Source organism: Pomacea canaliculata, linkage group LG14, assembly GCF_003073045.1.
Source record: "Pomacea canaliculata isolate SZHN2017 linkage group LG14, ASM307304v1, whole genome shotgun sequence".
In the NCBI taxonomy this organism is placed as follows: domain Eukaryota; kingdom Metazoa; phylum Mollusca; class Gastropoda; order Architaenioglossa; family Ampullariidae; genus Pomacea; species Pomacea canaliculata.
In genome coordinates this window covers 12,322,812-12,343,565 of record NC_037603.1, presented here as the reverse complement: position 1 = coordinate 12,343,565, position 20,754 = coordinate 12,322,812, and the positions used below count along the sequence as shown (strand labels likewise).

The window sequence follows — 20,754 nt, the reverse complement described above, 5'->3', positions numbered from 1 at the left end:
GTCACGCGCATTTTTTTCTCTATCGCTGACTCAGACACATCCACGCAATTCTCTCTTCTTCTCTCCCTCAATCGTTCATGCAAAAGTTCACGTGTATGCGTACGCACACGCAAACACACAAGAAAAGAGTCAACATTATCTATCACCCGAGAATGCAAACTAATGTGTGATGGTTGTGTGCTGCAGGCTGTGTGACCCCACCACCGAGGGCCCCGGCAACTGTGACTCAATGTGTTGTGGGCGAGGCTCCGACAACTTCACAATGGAAGTCACCGAGCGGTGTGAGTGCAAGTACTACTGGTGCTGCTATGTCAAATGTAAGACATGCTCCAAGATTCTGGAACTGAGCAAGTGCAAGTAGCTCGGTGGGCGGAAGCACCCGGAAACACTGGGGAGGAAGCGCCCTCTGTGGGCAGCACGAGCGAGGCCGTTAGCAGGATGCTACAGCAGCACAGACCAACGAAATCCAGCGAGTACGAGTACGAGTACGAGTAGAACTGTAGGTGGTGGGGCAGCATGCAGGCGTTGCTGACCTCACCTGGTGCGAAGACAGGTGTGTTTATTAGAGAAAGTGAAATCAGTCACAGCATCAGCACACAAGGACACACAAAATAATCGACACCCGTTATTACCTGCAGGTGACGCAACTCTCACCTGCTTTTTAATGAAAGAACTCGACTGACATCTGACATCTCCATTGAGACGAAACAAGTTGTGCACCTGTCCGCTTGTCGTGTCGGACACCTGAAACCTGCAGACCTTGAAGTCAGATGTACCCTTGAACCTACCTGTGCAGTTTCTGAAATCTCGAATCTCATTACCTCTAACAGAAGAGGGGTATAGAGGTGGGTGGGCAACCGGCTTGAGGAGTTTTGGTGATTAGTTTGGTTCACACACACAAACACACAACCACAAATGCACGTGGGGTGTGTGCATGCAGATTGAAGACATCTCGCCCTCCGAAGAATTTGTCTCGTTTCTAACAGTAAACAGCGAAGATAATTTAGGAATTGGGGGTAGGGCTGATTGCACTTTCATCGTTCAACCGTGCTTTATTGCTTGCCACGAAGAGGATTGAAGGAAATGACATAATGAAGGCTTCCTACTGCAGGGGGCGAGGATCTCACGCCTTCACGGCAGCTGCGTGTCAGGTCGGAGGGTTGCACACCTCGTGCGCGCGCAGACGGCGAGCAGGAGAAATTAATTCCTCAACACCTGCAGGAAATGCGACAGAAATTTTATGGAGAATCTCCCAACCCCTTTCCCCCTTCACCTGGCGCCCCGTGAAAAATACACGTCATCAGCCCGAGAGGCGTGGCCGGGTGTCAGCATCGCTTGGGGAGGGGGAGGGAGGTGAGGGGCAGGACGGGAAATTACGGGGGGGACAGACGTGTCTCCACCTCTACCCGGCTCAGGAAGTCTTGAGGCACAGCGAGGTCCCTTGATGACTGTGATTTGTCACTTTGCTGTTTGCTGTTCGCTGCCAGTGAGTTTGGAACCAGCACCGCGGAAAATTAACATAATTTATTCTCGTATGCATTGCTTCCAGATACTAAACACAAATCTCTGTGTATGCTCTGCAAAGACATTTATGGATCGAGCTATTTCTTAGTGCACACGTCTTTGTAATATATGTGTATATGTACATACATTCTTGTATTGCCTTGTAGAATGAGATTTGACCAGCAATTCATTCTGGTTTTTTTTCTGGCAAACAGAAAAAACTGCCAACGTGAGAAATGTTTGTTAGAGATAGTGTGCACCCGCTTAACCAAGTGCAAGTGAACCAACTGTACGAGTACAAACACTTATTTTACTATGTGCAAGCGTTTGTGACCAGTAGAATCCTCGACGGAGGCTCACTTCATTTACCCCGCTCCGCCGTTTCTTTCAGGAAAAGCTACCCGACCATCACCCACTATACCCTGGGGTGGAATGGTCCTGTGGTAATACTAGTGTCCCCACCACTACCCACTGGCATCAAACGGTCCTGTGTTAATATTAGTGTCTACCAATACATATACATGTGAGCTCCTTGGCCTGAGTGTACAGGTGGAGTGTATGATGTACAGTGAGTGAGCAGGTGGAGTAGACCTTGTACTACAAGAAGATTTAAAGAATATAATGAACTGCATCAGCAACAGATGAAGTATATATTGTACTGCAGTTGGGAGAAGACGGAGTATACCTCATCAGCATCACCTTATATGGTTAGACAAGACGAGTTTTTTGGTTTCTTCTTCCTTTTTGATACGATGGCGATGAACTGGGTGGACTGTGTGCTCGTGTCATCTTTGTGCAAAGTGCACAACTCTGGTGCTATAAAATATTGCCATGTCACAGGATTGCAGAGCTACCCCTCCTGGACACAGCAATATGGTACACGAACCTTCGCAGCCTGTGGTATGGTCAGTGCGGAGTACCTTCCGAATTAAAATGAGCTTAACACAGACATTGCCTCTGTTTTTCTCTTCTTCTTTCTTCTTTTCATTAATGGTTAAGCCACAAACATGTCTGAATTGTTGCACACTCTTTGACGCAACAGTACCCGATGTAAATGCATTTATCTTGGATGTGCATAATTTATAAACATACTCCATTGAAATGTAATCTTATTCTTTGCATATGAATATAAGGAAAATAAAAGTTGAGGTTCTTAATGCTTGTTCACTTTCTATGAACATCGTTGTTCTCGCTAGTTACTTTAAATAAGAATACTTTTGTTAACAGTCGGTGCACAGTAAAGATTTTTCTTTATTGTTACCAATACAGATGATAGAAGTGTGTTTAATGTTTGTTTTTTGTTTTTTGTTGTTGTTTTTTTATTTATTTTATTTTATTTTTTTGATGGGGAATTTGTGCATACTGGTGAATATTATGAAAGGGGAATAAGCCACTAATAATAATTCCTTCGGCATATGCAGGATTGTCTCCCCTTAATTTAATTTTTTTTTTTTTAAATTTCTTTCCTTTTTTTTTTTTAATGGTGGCGGGGAGATGATTGAAACTGCTGTATTTTCTGCTGATAAGTTTTCTGATTCATTTTTTTTAAATGTGCTTTTATGCTGCTCGAATGTGCTTCTTCCTTGAATGAAATATGTACTGGTACCTTTCTTCAGGGGTGTATGTCGTACTTATTTTACTGATGTTGTGGATCATAAGTGCCTGAAAGGTATGTGGTAAATATGTAATACTGATAACCTTATGTCACCGTGAGTTTTGTCCTCAATATTTTTCAATTTTTTATTTTAGTTTTGCCTTTAACTGCCTTGACTTTTGTTTATTTATCAGTACCCTTCCGACGCAGTTCTTATTACGTTATACCGTGTAATCCTCAACCTGTGTAGGAGGACCAAATTAAATGAGTAATTAGTTGCAATTACCTGTGACCCAGATCAGATGACCATGTGTAACAGAGGCACATCACTTGCTCTAACACTTGATTAAAACAATTTGCAATAACCTGTTGATGTCAATTATAATCTGAAGGACAAAAAGAAAAGGAGTTCTGACTGAAGCATTTAAACTGTTTAAGAAAAAAGAAAATCACAAGAAATTTGTCTGCGCCTGTGATTTACTGCATGATTAGGCAACAACAGGACATGACCCAGGGGTTGGGGAAAGGATAAAGAGGCTACAGGTCAGGTTGCATATAGCAGATAAAGTGGTCACACACGCGCGCACACACACACACCGCCCCATCCCTTCCACTACACACAAACGTGTTCTACTACGTGCACATATATATATATGTGTGTGTATGTGCAAGTACATACATTTCGTTTTATACTCGCGTTACCTTTGCCCAAGTGCTCATTTTCAGGAGGTGACTACGGACTCAGCATGTAGCCAAGTAATTATTTTTCGGTTTGGAAAATGGCAATTGTAGCAGGGTAGAACTCACTGGGAGAGGAAAATTTAGTTTCGTATTGTAATCCCATAGTGTAGCTATTCTTTTTTCACACTTTGCGATCTGCGCGTGCAGGACCTGTCTGTTGGCGTGTTTGCTCGTCTGTAGAAAGGGACCAGCGCCAAGTACAATTCTTAATAAGCTCTCAATACTATCATTGCTGCCATGTTTCATCAGATGTCACATCCCTTGCCTCCATCGTTTACTGTAAAACTTTCTATAGCTTCTTTCTTCTTCTTTTTTTTTTTTTTTTTTTTTTTGTGACAAGTTTCAACGAAATTCTTCCTTTGCATCGAAAAAATCAGTCTTTTTCCCTTTCAACAGAGTTTTCATTTTGTCTGTTATATAGCCGTAGCTTTGGACACAATCTTTGGGACTTTGTGCTTAATAATACCACACGTAGTAGAATAACAACATTTAATCTCTTCCTGGATTTATGAAGACCAAACAATTGGTAGTCTAAAGAGGGACTATACGGAGGGTGAGCTGTACCGCGAAAAGTGTTTTCATTTCTGAGGACCTCACGAAACATGTAAAAACACGAAGAAACATGTTTTGTGATCTTGTTCAGCGCAATAGTCCGTCTTTGGCTGAGATATTGCTTTATAAATTCCATCATCATCATCATCATCATCATCATCATCATCATCATCATCATCATCATCATTAAAAAATGTAAGAAGTGCATTGGAAAGCAATGGGACTTTGTTATCAAAGGAAGATATTACCAGTCTTCCATCTTTAGCGAATTAACGCTAAAAGCTGCTTTAAATGCTGACTCCCATTTTGTAGTTCAACAATAATTGGAGCCTGAAATCTTCACCGAGAAGCTTATGATGATAGTCTGCTTTTATTTAAGCTGTCTTAATAATTTGTGCGTGAATCAGGAAATAATGTTTCTCTCTTTAAAGTTCCATGGATTCCTCTCTTTCTTATGCTAGTTGAACAAGGCTATACAAACTTTACCTTTTCTTTTCAAATTAGAATTTTTGTACTGTTTATATATATATATAACTAGTAGCAAAGGTAGTTTTTTGTGTTTTATATTACTATTTATAAATTGTTGCATCATGTGTTATACAAGAAGCTGCATCTGTTCTGTCTATGGAAGAATGATTTCAACCGATCACAAGCAAAAGCCATGGCAGCTTGTTTCTTAAGACATGTGCAACACTTGTTTTAGACAGCCGTGGATTTCATCATCATCATCCTTCTGTTTTTGCATCTGTTTGTAGGCATTGACACCCACTGACTGAGAGCCTAGGAAGTATTGGACCTTTTGTTCGATTCTTGAAAAATTATCTCCTTCCTCCAATTCACCCCCCACCGCCATTACCTTTATTATGCGCGCAGACGTACAAGTATACAGAGCTGGTTATTCCATCCCTACAAACTTGTTCAAACGCTTTAATTGACTGGGAGAATAGTTAAATAGTTAATTAAAACACATTTTAAGTACCATTTCTATTTTATCAAATTTTGAGATGATGGTGAAGTCGTTTGATGTCTCTGACCTGTCATCTATCTACCTGTACTAGTGACATCACTGACCTACAATCCACATGAACTGGTTACCAATTCTAAATTTCCCCTGAGTGAGGGGGAGGGAAAGGTTTGGTATTTACCTGAGGACATTACTCAATTCAGTCCTGTGTGGGTGTTGTTACAGGTGTGTATCATAAACAAGCAGATGTGAGGATCTGTTGACAAATATTTCTCTCGCTACTGTATCAGATCCTGTGACAATGGTCCTAGGTGCAGAACACAATATTGCAATGTGTTTTATTCAAGTAGACAAATGTATGTATGCAGGAAAAGTCCTCTTATCTCTGCCATAAGCTAAAACTTGAGAAAAGTGCCTTCAAGATCAGTAACTCCTGACTGACATTCATTATGGTTGTATAGTTGTGTGCGTTGCTGATCGCTTCTTATTTTTATTATTATTCGGAGGCAACTTGATTTAGGGCTCGAAGCATAGTGTGGGCAACCATGTAAACTATACCTCGGCTGCAACCTAGCATCCTGCATCCAACGATATGCAAGAGTCTGCTTCAGCAGACATTTTTATTTTCATGATGAAGCACACCTTTCCCTTCTTTCATTCATTTTTTCTTTTTCTTCCTTTCTTTTTTTATGTATATTATTTATTTAATTTATTCTATGGTTCAAAGATACTTCTGCATGGGATTGAACCAGACGTACGTACGGCCTAACATACATAAGTAAACCACAGGGAGAGAGGGAGGGAAGGGTGAGGTAGCCGGCAAGCTGTCTACACAACACATAATTAGTTTGTCTTGTATGCTAACGGACAGATCACTCCACTTATGTGATTTGGACTGAAGAGAATTACAAACCCTTGGAGGACAGAAATGGTTTTCTGTCGACGTGAAGTAAACAATTCACTATGGATCAACTGTTATGTGAACTTGTTGCTTGATAAGCAAATAAAACAATATTGTTTTACATATTTTGCAACTTTGTAATAAAGTGGAATGAATATGTGTGTGGGTGCGTGTATGTTGTTTATTTATGTAGTCTCCGCTTTTTGGCAATCCACTCGACCTGCACTTAAAATTTTCTAATGTATTTAAATAATTATTTAACTGCGTGTCCATGGTAACCATGCTCTGGATAACCGCTCTCTAAACTTGAAGGTGTTGACCGCAGGTGAAGTGAGTCAAAGAAAAACAAATTTTCTCTCTTCTCCACGAAAGTATCACGACCTTCCAGACAAGCCAAAGACCTCAGACAGCTCAGGTTTATCCGAACACGCATCGAGAGATTAGCCGAGGGCGTTATGAGCTGGTAAAAAACAGAAGGGTGAGTGTTCATCACCGACATGTCAAAAAAATGTCGAGCATGCAGTTGTAGACGAGGTCTAGGGAGAGATAAGGATGGAGAGAGCTTTATCAGGCTCGGCAATAAGGCGCCTGGCACATTCTCACTTTGAGTCTGGTACCTAGCAGACGACCCAACAGTTGTAATAAAAATCCTGCTTTAGTACACGATAATAGATACAAACAGAGGTCTGGCAGACATATGAATGGTATACTTCCTGTCAGCAAGGTATGCTGGATTCTTGGTTGAAACAGAGATGTTGTTTGATATAAATATGCAGTTTCTGAACACTTTTACAACCTGACTGCAATATCCGGAGCCACGAAAGTGAAAATCAGACGAGATTCTGGGGGAACTAACGAGAACAATAATGACACCAGAAAACACACGGACAGTGAATACCTTTTACAATGAAATGCCGAGAATATCTCTCATTTGTTTTGAAAAAGTAAAGAAATACTAGCTAATAAAATAATCTAGGTAAACATACAACATCTAAAAAGATAGTTATTATATGCTTTTAAATGATGAAACAATTTAAATAAATGGAAAAAAAAACTATTTGTAAGCAACACCTGATAGATAATCCAACCGAAACAACTTTTTCGTTGTCTTTTAAACTGTCGTTAGTCTTATTTTTCTCTCAAAATTTAAAATTAAAAATATTCTAAACTTTTAAATTGCTTATTATTTTTAGTTCTACGAAAGAAACAGTGAAATACTTGCAGACTCTTGATCATCACATATTGAGAGGAAGCGATGTGCAAGGACTTGGATTGAATGTCTGGGCTCAGTATTGACACTCCATCTTGATGCTAGGCAACTATAGGAAGTGCAAGGATACCCGAGAACCTTAAAGAAGCAGTCAAGTCAGTATAACTGACAAGAAAGGCAGCAGAAAGGGGCTTGAGTAAGAGTAATTGCACGGACGCCATGATGAGAAGACTTAAACTCGATGCAACTGTCGCCGGAAAAGGACTCCAGCAGATGGTCAGGGTGGAGTCGTAAAATGTTGTCTCCATAATGTCTAAGCAGCTGATGGTATCGTCGTATTTTAGCATCCAAGCGCAGATTATCAGGGAACAATTTCAGCTTAATTTCTGGAGCAGGTACAGATGGAATTCGCCCGAAGGAATGGATAGTTAAGGCTTCAGCAGTTGCTTTCTACGGACGAGAAGGCAATAAAATCCTGACCATAAAAATACTGTTTGCTGATGAATGTCTTCACTCTCCAGCTATCTGGCGGCCGACTGGTGTTGCTTATGGAGGTGTACATCAAATATCGGATAAAAACTGAGAAATCTGCTCTTGTGGGCTCAGAAAGCCGAGAGATCCTTTAGAATACAGAGGTCGGAGCTGTATGGTGGTGGTAGACGGGTGGACCGCGGGTTGAAACGGGGAGACTAGGGTTTGCTGACCCTTTAGTTGGCTTTTCACAGGGTGAACCCGATTGATGAACCCGACATTCCTTAACTGAATGATCAGAGAAAGTTGCCATGTACACTAATTCTCCCCGTACAACAGCATTTCGATTGATCCTATCAGGAATATTCTGTTCTCCTTTGTTACCCTCAAGGGGTGCCATGAATTGTGCACCCCACTAGTTCTTCAAAAAACTTATTTAACAACTTTTCTTGGCTGAAATAACACTGATGTTACAATCTGTACAAATTTGAAATGTACTCTCAGTTTGTTTTCTACAAAGTGACAATAAAACTTCACAGAAATTCAACATGTTTATTTTTCATGTACTTCTCATACACTTTAGGTACAAACAAGACACATTCTACCTGCAGTTACCAGGCAATGTCACACATCAAAAGACAGCAATTAAATGGAAGCAGCAACTCATAACATGGTCTGGGAGTTACATAACTAGCTTTCATGCTGCAAGTACTTTATTTTACTAATAAATATTCCAAATATACTTTAGTAAAGAGCCTTACAAGTGCATACTTCAGGAATGGAAGTTTAACAAAAACTCATGTATGACTAAAAGCCTGATGAACTGAAAAGTGAAACATTCCTTTTTTTTAAAAAAGAAAAACACACACAATGAAAGTAAAAGAAATGTTTATAAATGCCATATCAAGCAAATGTTAAAACCTAATTTTATTTTGGTCAGATACAAGGTTAGGTAGGGCAGATTTATACAGCAAGTATTGAAGGGGTGAAGAGAGGTGAACTTTTGTATGCACATTGTCGTGGTTTGCTTTGCTGGTATACTTTTAAATATTTTGCCTTATGTTTTATCTTTTTAATACTGTATTCTGTGTATTTTTCTCTTATGGATTGTAGACTAAAACAAACTAAATGTTGTCATATTCACATTAACTGATGGCTGAACAGTACAGCAGAGTACTGACAAACAAATCAATGTATCCTTAACACATTAGTGAATAATCCACCAAATCTCCATCAAAATGGTAAATGCTAGTGACAAAGAAATCATACAGTCATGTAATGGCATGAAGCAGCTTTGGTTCTTTCCTATCCAATTTTATTAATTCGAAATATTGAAATGCAAATTGTAGTAGGTCCTAAGCACTTGAAGCTGAATAGCAGGAAGATGCAAGCTATTTTGAAAATTTTCTATGTAAGAACTACCAAGTGGTCTAAGGAAGGAGTGAAAGTGAAATAAATTCTTGTTGTTACAATGAAACATTCTTTATATGACATCAAGGCTGAGTTAAGGCTAATACCATAAATTCATTTGATTTTTTTTTTCTCTATCACTGTGTATCTATCTTTGGATTGCTTTTTTTTATGCTATTCCTACAACTAGCAATTACAAGTTAATGGGTCTATTCTGTTTAATGTTGGCATGATAATGTGAATAGAAGAACTAGCATCAATATGTGCAATATTTTGTTCCAAACAGTAACCTATTTTCTCCTTCCAACAAGTTCTATACTTAAAATAAAATGATAAATTGTCTATGTAGTGGCAGCAGCTAAATGCTGTTTCTCCGACAGCATTTTGTTCAGTTTCACTGCCATAAATCTCTTACTGGCCATTTATAAACAAGTCACTCTGCAGAGCAGAGCTGAGCCTCAATTAAACTGAGAACTCCAGATATTGTGGGCAGAGCTCTTCAGTATTTAAAACAAAGACAACATTTTACCAGATGGCAGTTGCAGATGTTATCTCTATACCCTGTCAACTAACCAGTACCTGCATCACAGATTAGTCAATATGTTACAATCATGTTGACATTATTTTCAAACTCTCAACAGGTTAGGTTAGTGTGGTTTAACACCCTGCCATTAACTGAGGCAATATCACGGGGAGAGCTCTCAACAGAACTATATAACAGTCTTATTCTTACACTCTAGTAGCCATGATATGTAGCAAATCCGTTTGAATATATCACTAAAAGTAACATGGGAGATAAGCATATCTATTTGTCAGTTAAATAGGACACCCCATATCCACACACCATTCTTCCTCCTTTATCAGCCGTAAATGATCACTGCAGACCTGCTTACTTTAGTCCAAGACAAAAGAATTATTAGACAGGAAAGAAGTATTTTTGACAAACCAAAGAGTACTTTTACTCTATCACAATGATGACAGCAACAAATCATGTCAAAAATCAGATCAGTGAATTACAGAAATTATTAGGCTTAAATCTAAGAGAGTAATTATGTATGCCAAATGGAGAAACAAAACCTCATTTTTGTCGCCAAAACATTTTTTTCTTTCCTGGTGTTTTGGAGTACTTACAGCTCAAAGATCACAGAAAATACGTCCAAATCATATGGATAACCAAGTCCGAACCACGCATGTTATGCTTTCACTTTCTATTTTTTAACTTGCAAACTTTGTATCTTTTACTCATCGTCAAAGAACAATTATGTGCCAGGCCTGGGTCGCAACTGTGATCATCATAGAACTTTTCGTCTCTCCATTTTAATCAGTCAAAATTACACAGAAACAGGCTGGACCAGTGAGTTAAAGGTTTGCTGAGATCATTAAATAATGGCCAGCCTCATGCCTGTGCTATTACTGTGTAGACTATTTCTGCCTTTGGCTTAGTCTGTTTTTTTAAGCCACTAAGGACTTTCCTTGTCTTGTTTTGCTATCAGGTCTTCATTACAACACTGGCATTAGCCCTTTCATGCTCAACACTATGCTAGAGTTCTAAGCATTACAAAAAATCTGAATAGAACACTTTTTTCCAACTTCTAAAACAAGTGTATTGCAAGAGACCACACACATTTTTGCTACTTAATACATTCCGGTCTCCAGAAAATTTGAAGAATCAGTGCAACTATCTAAAGCAATCTCTAAAACATAAAATAATAATTCATGAATCACTGAAGTTAAAAACACAATTTCTAAAACTAAATAAAACAAAACTCAAATGATGCAAAATAAAAGTACAGCATAAACTATGCTGTAGATAAATAAAGGACAACCCAAATATCAGGCTCAGTAGTCACAGTGTTACGCCCTGCAAGTTCCATACCAGATCAACACAAACCTGCTTTTCCACAGACGATATGGTTAACTAAAGACCATGCTACACCATGAGGTTCAGAGTTACTATCTTTCGGCAAAATGTAAGTAAAATTGTAGCAGTATTTGATGTATTCTGCTGCTACATCTTAGTTTGATGGCTGAAAAACAAATGTATTTCACTTCCACATTTAAAAAATTTAGTCTCTAAAAAGCTAAAGAAAAATTCTGGACAAAATCAGAGGTTCACCTCAACCGTCACTTCCAATATATTTTCTACTTTGTTTGGTCTGTGTTGTAAAAAGATGAATTAAATGATAAATTTAAAAATTGATTAAAACTCATGAATCTTAAGATGTGACTATTTCATCATGACTAATTGACCCTTTAAGAACTGCAAGGATTGTATGCATATAATTTTTATTCCTTTGACATATTGTGGGGTGAAATGGCGTGTAGATTCAAAAACATTTATTTGAAACCGCATATTTTGAGATACAGAGGGGGACAAATGTGTCCCTATGATCGGCAAGGGAAAAGCATTGTAATTAAGATGATATACAAGTTCTATCAAAATTTTTATCATCCGGATAGTGATCAAACCTCACAACACAAATGCTCAAGTGGTTTAGTCAGCATAACAACCACTCCTCTCCAAGTCCATATCTGTTTCAGTTTTCTTCTCTGTGTACAAGTCAAATTGATACAGGTAACAGGTCTTCGAATTAAACCTGTACATTATCTTGAATCCCCCATTTTATTGGGTTTTTTTTTTTTTTTGTGTATTGCTTCATTGTGTTGTGCCCCTTGAATTTTATCATGCGTTTACCAACTGTTTGCAAGGGTTTCGTGCATTTTGGAAACATCAATTGAAATAAGTCATCAGGCTGAACTTTGTAAACCATATCAAAATTGGGATCTGTTCTCTGAAGCATCTCTTCACTGTTTGCAAAGTGTAATGAATTGCCTACCACTTCAAAGCGATTCTGAGGAATCACATTAGCAACGTATGACACCTGGAGAGATCAGGTTCAGTGGACCAGTAGTCTTTCAAGGGCGGAGCCTCATGATATCCCATTACAATATTTATTCCCAAGAATGCACAGATTTCTTCAGCATCAGTTTGGAAAGGAATCTACATGTACAATTCACTTTGCTCAACAAGAACTATCAAGCCATCAAAATCACAGGATTTTTTAAATATCTCAAAAGCATTGAGTTCTTCATTTTAGTCAACGTTTGTTGTATCAACTGCAAAAACATGAAGGATAAAGAAGCTACATAAAAGTTCTCTTTCGGTCCCTAAGGACATATATGTCCCACAGCTAAAAAAAAACTCAAATAATTTTTGAAAGAAAGCAAATAAAATCCTGAAACAAAAATATTAACACATTACATTAGTAACCTCCAAGCAAAATCAGTGGCAGTTTGTCTTCTTAGCACAATAGTTTATTTTATTAAAAAATCAAATTTCAATTTTGTGGGTAGTCTTCAAACTGAAAATTCCTCTCAATTTGACAATGAAACTGACGCATATATATCAAAACCAGCCTTTTCAATATAAAGTCAGTGACATACTGAGTGGTTTCATACAAATTTGACTGCTTTAAGTTGTTTCAATTGCATTTGAAAGTATGGGATAAATATGTCCCTTGGTCCTCAAAGGGTTGAGGCCTGTAATAGAACCCACAATATCAGAAATTACTCATGGTCATGGTTGACAGCTAGCAGTCATAAGATTAAAAAAAAAATTGATACCCTACTCTTTAGACAGGATTAATAGTGCATGCATGGGAAAACCCACATTCTGAAATGAGTGACTGGCTCCATTACCATGCACTGATGCATAACAATCCTTGCTTACATGATGATGAGCCCATCAACTTATGAACTGGTTAAACGAGTTTCTAACATTAGCAACCAACTTCCTAGAATATTTGGCCACGGAATCATATAACAATACAAATGGTACTAGCAAAAGGAAATAAAATCAGTAAGGATACGCTTTATTATAAAAGTAGCAGCATTTATTTATTCTAATGCAAGTATAAACCCAATGCAGTGAATCTAAAGAACCTCTGATAGTCCAGAACACCTATTAGAAACATTGGCCCAAAAGAAAAAAATAAATAAAGGTAAAGAAATAAATAAGGTAAAATAATAACAAAAATGAAAACATGAAAAAAGCAGGTTCTTTTATGAATTTTAAAAATCTTTTTTGGTTTAAGTATGCCTTAAAGGAAAATCTCCAACGACTACACAAATCATGCACTGATGTCCAAGACCTTTAGTCACACACACAGCATTCCACCTGGGTCTGAATATTTTTATGTTATATGCATAGTCACATCAAAATCAAACCACATTCAATTTCTGCAATAAACACACAGACTTTTACTCTTACACATTTATACTCTCACAGGTATCTGCACAATTGTGTCCATAACACGTTACAGGGCTAATATAAACTGCCCTTAGAGTGGGAGAATGTCACCCAAATCATGGGTGACACTGAGTCAGGTCTGGGTCATAGGTCAAAGCCACACAAAAGACAGCAGCTGCTAAAAATGTGTGAAGGCTATAATGTGGTGCCATTGTTGCGTCGAGCTTGAATTGCTGGTTTTGCATATTCTACAAAGTCATCAATCAGCACAGGCCACGCTCCTGAAAATAAAAATTCAGAAAGTTGTTGAACTGATAAAGCCATTCTGTAGAAAATAATTTCAAACTACAGTCCATCCAGGCAGCCTTCTATAAAGAAATAGCTACTTCATTAATCTAAGAAGGTAAACAGGGCAGAAGATGGTGAGACCAATCTTCCACATGCCTAACATTAAACAGGGTTAATTGTAATTTGTTCTACCAAGTTAATATTTTTGAAATGTTATAACAAAGCACAGAATGGAACAGCACTTTCTGTACTGTGTACAGAGACTTTGCGAAAGTATCTGACAGTATACACCACAAGTCTTTATGGAAAATCATGTGTCACTATGAACTACCACAGAAAATACTAAATGTAATAAAAGCAGTGTATACAGACTTTCATTGCCAGGTGGTTTGCAGCAACAACAAATGAATGGAGAACTTCAACACTATCACTGGTGTCAAACAGGGATGGATTCTGTCCCCATTCCTATTTATACTGGTGATGGACTTGCTTATGAAACAAGCAACAGAAGACAGGAAAAGAGGAATCTGTTGGACACTTACGTCTGTCCTGGATGATTTAGATTATGCTGATGACATTGTTACATTATCCAGCTTACACAAAGATGAGCAGGAAAAGATTAATGATCTGACCAAGAACTGCATCAAATCTAGGACTTAAAGTAAACACAGGCAAAACAAACTTGACAGAATGCCAAGCCAACAGAACCCGACACAACTGATAAAGTACAGAAAGTCTTGGCAGTCTAGTAAAAACAGACAAAGATACAGAAAAGGATGTGATGAACAGACTCATCAAACCCAATCAAGACTTTGTCATGCTAAAAGAAATTTTGAAGTCCAAAGATCGAAGGAAAAATACAAAATTACTAATTTTCAGAAGCAATGTCTTTTCAGTCTTACTCTATGGAAGTGAGTGCTGGAAAATATCAGCAAACATCAGGCAGAAACTGAAAACTTTTCACACCAAATATTAGAGGAATATTTTCAAAATATTCTGGCCTAACACAATTAGAAGAGAAGATCAGTAGAGAGCGAAGCAAAGGCTGCCGGAACCACATGGGCCCAACTGAGGGGGGGCTGCCCAAAACCGGGTCCGCTGGCGAGGTGTTATTGCGGCCCTATGCTCCTCGAGGAGTAGCAAGGAATGATGATGATGATGATGAACACAATTACTAATGGAAGGAAATCCTTACAAGAGCTAGCTAGCTACATAAATATGACAACCCCAATCGCACAATCCCTGATGTCACTAACCTTATTCTCTGGATTACCGTTAAATCTTAGTTGATTGCCCTTTACTGCTGGAACGCAACGAGTCCTCATATTGTACTTACATCCACATCTTTGTTACTTTTTGTGACTTTGTTCTACATCTTTGTTACTTTTTTGTTAACTTGTTCTACATCTTTACTATTTCGTGATCTTGTTCAGCGCAATGAGTCTGCCTTTGACTGAGATATTGTACTTTATAAATTCCCCCTTATTATTATTATGAAGAGATGAAAAGGGTTAGGGCACGTGTGCAGAATGAAACCAGAGGCCCCACCCAAAATAGCCTAACTGGATAGCTGACAGCAAGAGGAAGCATGGTCAGCCAAAAGAAACATGTCTAAAGGTCAGTAGAAAGAGAACTAAAAGACCAGAAACTGTCCTGGAGCAGCATGGCTAAACTGCTGCTAAAAGACAAAAATGGAGGTCTCTAGTGGATGCATTATGTACCACCTTAGGTATGAAGACGAGTATGAAAGTATAGACAATGGACTTATTTGTAGTGGAGAAACCAACTTTGTCTAAAGCATGAGACTAGAAAATGACACCTACCTTCCTCATCATAATTACTCATGTCATCATTAATCATGTTACAGAAATCCAACAGCAAGTTCCATGTATCTTTAGGGATTGACCTCTTGTGGTTTTCCTAGGAAAAAAATGAAAGTGTGATGCATAAGTTGCTTGAAATGAATAACAATCAGATCATAAGATGATTTGGCAAGCCTGACCACCTAATAGGCCATCATTGCTAAGATTCCTCATAACATCCAACCTGAAGGCATCAAGCAACTGAATTATCTCTGGAGACTATAATTTCAATATTATTGCTTTCATTTCCACCCATCCCCCCCTCTCTCTCACCCACACACAAAGGGTGTGCATAACTGTACTAAATAAAAACACTGATTAAGCCTTTTCATACTTGAGGTACCACAACTAATGCAGTAAGCTAAACAGATATCTCTGTGCAACTGTGTTATAAGATCCATGAACTTTTTTTTTTCAAATACACAAGTTACAAATTATCACTTTATCAATACTGACAGTGTAAGAGAAAGTGAATGATAAAAAGCAGAGCATGAAATCTTTTTGATATAACACATTATACATGTTTGGATTATCAAACTGGCAAACTCTTTAAGTTTAACTATAGATCATGACTAATGATGTTTGACTAGATAGAAAATGGAATAGACTCTTAAGTTTAATTAATTCCTCCTTATAACACACACACAAAAAAAAAAACCAACAAAAAACCTTAGGTAATAGTACTAACAATGTCCTTTGAATGTAAGCAATATTAAATGCTTGGGAAAAGAAGTGGATTTCATAAAATCTTACAACAAACTGTGGTATGTTCACTAAATATAGGCTTCACACATGTATGAAAGTTGCAAATTCTGAAAAATCTACAAGTGAATATGGTTTCTGTTACACATTGCAATGGCATGTGTATGAACATTTCAACACACTGTGTATTTTGGTATACAGAGAAAACTTGTGCTCCAAATTAATTTTTTTTTTAATCTGATTTTATCCCAGCTAAATTGAAAAGTCTGTTTTAAGTGCAATTTTACTAATACAGGATACTTCCAGGCGGATACCAAAGAAACATACATTGATAATGCATACATTCCAATCCCCGATGTTTTCTTTAAATTCCATTATTTTTTGCCTATTTGGACTGAATGAGGAGTAGCAAAAGTCTAGAAATGCCATCTTAATTTCCCTGGATTGGAATCCTAACAAATGAAAACAGCTCAATGCCCTCAAAACAAAAAAACAAAAAAAAAAACCCCAAAAAATGGTAGGGATGGAGGGGGAGAGAACACCAAAACTCAGCATTAGGCATTTAAAAACTCTAGAACTTTATACGCAAGGTTCAATCAACTTTCATCCAAATTCACACATACATAAATAAAGTGCATACCTGCAAAAACTTGCACCAAAGATCCAAGAATCTAAACCTCCCAGCCAGTACAATGTTCCAGTATGCAAGAGCCATGTCCAAATCTGCATGCACACACACACAAAAAACAAAACGAGGGTAAAGAAAATGTATCTCTCACGTTTTGACTTGATCCATTAATCTACTAAACAAAACTCAAGTCAAAAGTTTTACCTGATAGAGCAATTACCAATAAGATCATGTCTAATTAAAAAGAAACATTTTGGGAATCTTAATTGCAAAATAAAGTTATGTGTTATATGCATAAAATAAACAGGAAAATAATCCACACAAGCCCAACTGGTAAAGCTGCACAGACCATCTGCACTGTTTACATGTGTTTTACAATGTTTTTAAACAAAATAAAGAAATAATGAACCTCGCCCACCCAACCCCTCAAACACACATACACAAACTCCATCTTACCTAATCCTTTTTGTCCAGGGTTTTTGGCATAGTTGAAAGTGAACTGGTAAAAGTCTTTGAAGCGACCAGGATCTACAATTTCTTGTTCAAGGTTGCTACATTTGCTTCGCAGCTTTTCTACACTATCGCAGCTGAAACAATAATGAGAATCAAGTGGTACTTTCATGTGCTGCTGTTTTCATCACCAGCGTTGGTGCCTCATCAGCTTTCCTGCCTACTAGATCAACTCTAAATCTTTGGATCTATAGACAACTAAATTATTCTCTAAAATAATCTGCATTTTATCACTGAATTTTGCTCTCCACTAATACAAAATAGTGGATAACCTAATGGTTAGAGCAATGGTGTACAAACCTGAGGGCACAAACACGAGCTGGTTTTGACACAGCAATTGACCCAACTGTGGGGTGAGTGGGGGATAGGCGTTTTACACCGAGCCAGCAACTAAGGCTACATCACGGCAAGGCAGCCAGCCCTGTAAACAGATGCCATATGCAGAGAAAGAACAGCATGCCCGAGACGAGAGCTGAACCCAGGACAGCCAACCTTCACTGTATTGGTGATAGGCACTAACCGATGCAACACTGGACTGCTCAACCCAGCTGTGGAGTGGGTACCTAGCTACAGCGGGTTGGGAAAAGTAAGGGAGGACACAGGCACCACCCTCACAAAAGCTGCCCTCAATGAGGATTCTAATGCCTCACATTTTTTTTATGAGGAACTACCTTTATCTTTATTCACTACTAATCTATTTATTTGTGTCCTGTTTTTTCATTTCATAGAAAGTTTTCTATTTTCATGTAAACTGTGTTTATTTGCTATCTTCTTACGTTGATAAACACAGCAGACAGTATGTTATCATTACTAAGACAAAACACTGTATTCTCAGTAAAGTGAAGGAAAACCAGCAATAGAAACTCTCATCACCCAGAAACATAATTCAATCCAATATTTTAAATGACATGCCATATAATCATGAGCCACAAGGCTGCACCTACTATACTGTGTTGTCTTTTAAACTAGATATAAAATATGATCCTATATTTTCAGACCTCGAGGACTCTTCTAATTTCTTCAGATCTGATCCCCTTTCCTCACCATCACAAACACACCACATACGTACCTCTCACTTCAATATCATAAATTTCTGTTCAGATACCTTCCAAAGTTAAGAAGAAACTTGAATAAAGAGCGAGCTATCAGTTATATATTTCTTCTTGCACGATCTCCAAACCCTAGTTTCCGAATCATGTCCAGGATGTTACGTTGACCAACAAACAAAATTGGAAAATATATAAGACAAAGGCAATTCAAGCACCTCTGGTAATAGTAAACAGAAGATACCTGCTGAGATGTTTAGCTGACAAAATGTTTCATGCTAACCCATCCTCACAGCAAGCAGAGCTTTTCCTCTTGAATTGACAGATCATAAACACCCACAAACAGCAATCCAGACAGGACATACTTTTATATAAAACAGGTTTAACATCATCATTCTTCTTACAAGTGAACTTAACACCTTGTTGAAGAGGCTGATGCACAGAAAGTATCAGATGGTCTTTGGGTAGGATACAGTGCTATATAAGTAGTTTTATTTATATCGTTTATACTATTGATGCTATTTTCATGCTTATCCTTTTAATTTTATTGAAACACTCACCCCATCTCAATCATGCCATTTATAAATTCATCCTTAGTAAATTCACATTGTGTTGCTGCCTTAAATCTCCAGGCCAAGATCAACACTGTCAGAGATTCTGGGTTGAGCTGAAGGTCATCTAGAAACTTCATCACCCCGTCTACAGTCATCTTGTCTTCTTCATGAGGATCTGTAAATTAACAAAATGTGCAGCCGTTTTGCTATATTATTATTATCTCTCTTTGATGGTTAATTAACCTAGATCTACTGTCACATTCTCTGCAATACTCTACCTGGTGCCACTGTGCAAAACCTGTGTTATGTAAACTACCACTGCAAATTCAAACACCTGACATGCTTTTCAGCAGTGAATACTACAACTACAAAGGCCAGTGCTCATTCCTAGCTCTGAATCCACACAATATCCTTTTATCATTTAATTCATCAGCCATCCCCTGCAAGTGGAAACACACACACACAAAATGATCATTATCATTTTAGTGGCTAGTAAACATAAACTGTAGATCTAGAAATGCTTTTTATAGCTGTATATTTTTCTACAACTTCTAAATATATGATAAAAGACATAAAATAAGTATATTTAATATTAAAATACATCTGTAGCAACTCGTTGAGTACTCTTTGGAGCATAGTACAGGTTCTGGATCAGCTGTGACAAGCACAATGCACAGTTGTTTAGAACAGCTGACCGAATCAAAACATGACAGCAGCCTCGTCTATAGTAATAAAACAAATTCGAAACCAACTGTTGTCAGTTTAGAGTTAAACAAATGTGAAAAGTAAATAACTTATAAATCAGTGTACTTCATGTTGTGGCAGTGTGGTGCTGTTAATTTTCTTGGAATTTTCTGCTTGTGCATCGCAGGCTAACTACATGGTGCAAGTTCGAGGTCACATACATCTAACCAACTAAAGGATGAGGAAGAAAATCTGCACAACATACCTTTATATCTATGCCAAAGTGTTTCTAGCTTTCTCCTGTCGACAGACATGCGTGGTTCAGAATTATATCTATCCGGATTTTGATAATAATTGTCCACTGCAACATCTAGCTTCCAGTCGTGAGCGCTTAGACAGTTGATAGCAGTTTTCTCCCCTGTCTGAGTGAATGCGATAAACTGCCGGACCTTGTCCCGCTGTGAGCTTTTTAATTTATGCTGGTAACAAAAATAAAACATTTCACTTAAATTACATCTGGAGCTACAATATGAGAAGCTTACACACACGTATACATCCAAGACGGAACTGAGAGCTGAGGCCACTTACCATCGCTGTGTGTAACTCGCACTTGTCGGAAGTCGCTGTTAGTCATGCGCGTGATGTATGCTTCTAGAATAGGCAATGCTCTCTGCGTCAAGCAGTTCAATTAGTACAGTCTTTGCAAACCCACTTTACTCATAAACACACGTTTTCTCTTTCCTTTTGGTGATTATAGACATAAAGATAAATACAAACGAAAGTAAGAAAGTGATATTAATAGCCAACTTTCACGGGTGTATAATCGGGATTCGGTTTAAGAATTACTAAATTTTTTGACCAATCATGAGGCAGAACGAAATACGG

The 20,754-nt window shown here is 38.0% G+C and overlaps 2 protein-coding genes across 2 annotated transcripts in view; one reads left to right on the top strand and one right to left on the bottom strand.

Moving 5' to 3' along the window:
* The window catches only part of LOC112555463 (protein Wnt-11b-2-like), a 62,968-nt gene extending 56,588 nt beyond the window's left edge, over positions 1-6,380 (top strand). Inside the window, 1 exon segment of the mRNA XM_025223887.1 lies at positions 187-6,380. Within this exon segment, the coding sequence (XP_025079672.1) occupies positions 187-361 (175 nt within the window). The 3' untranslated portion in view covers positions 362-6,380.
* Positions 6,381-8,474: 2,094 nt separating this feature from the next.
* On the bottom strand, positions 8,475-20,613 carry LOC112555467 (DCN1-like protein 1). Its single transcript, XM_025223890.1, has 7 exons — positions 20,458-20,613; positions 20,135-20,348; positions 19,192-19,360; positions 17,532-17,662; positions 17,088-17,170; positions 15,707-15,803; positions 8,475-13,876 (listed from the first exon to the last, which is right to left on the bottom strand). The coding sequence occupies exons 1-7, from the start codon at positions 20,458-20,460 to the stop codon at positions 13,791-13,793; spliced, it is 783 nt and encodes a 260-aa protein (XP_025079675.1). The 5' UTR covers positions 20,461-20,613; the 3' UTR covers positions 8,475-13,790.
* Between the last annotated feature and the right edge of the window lie 141 nt (positions 20,614-20,754).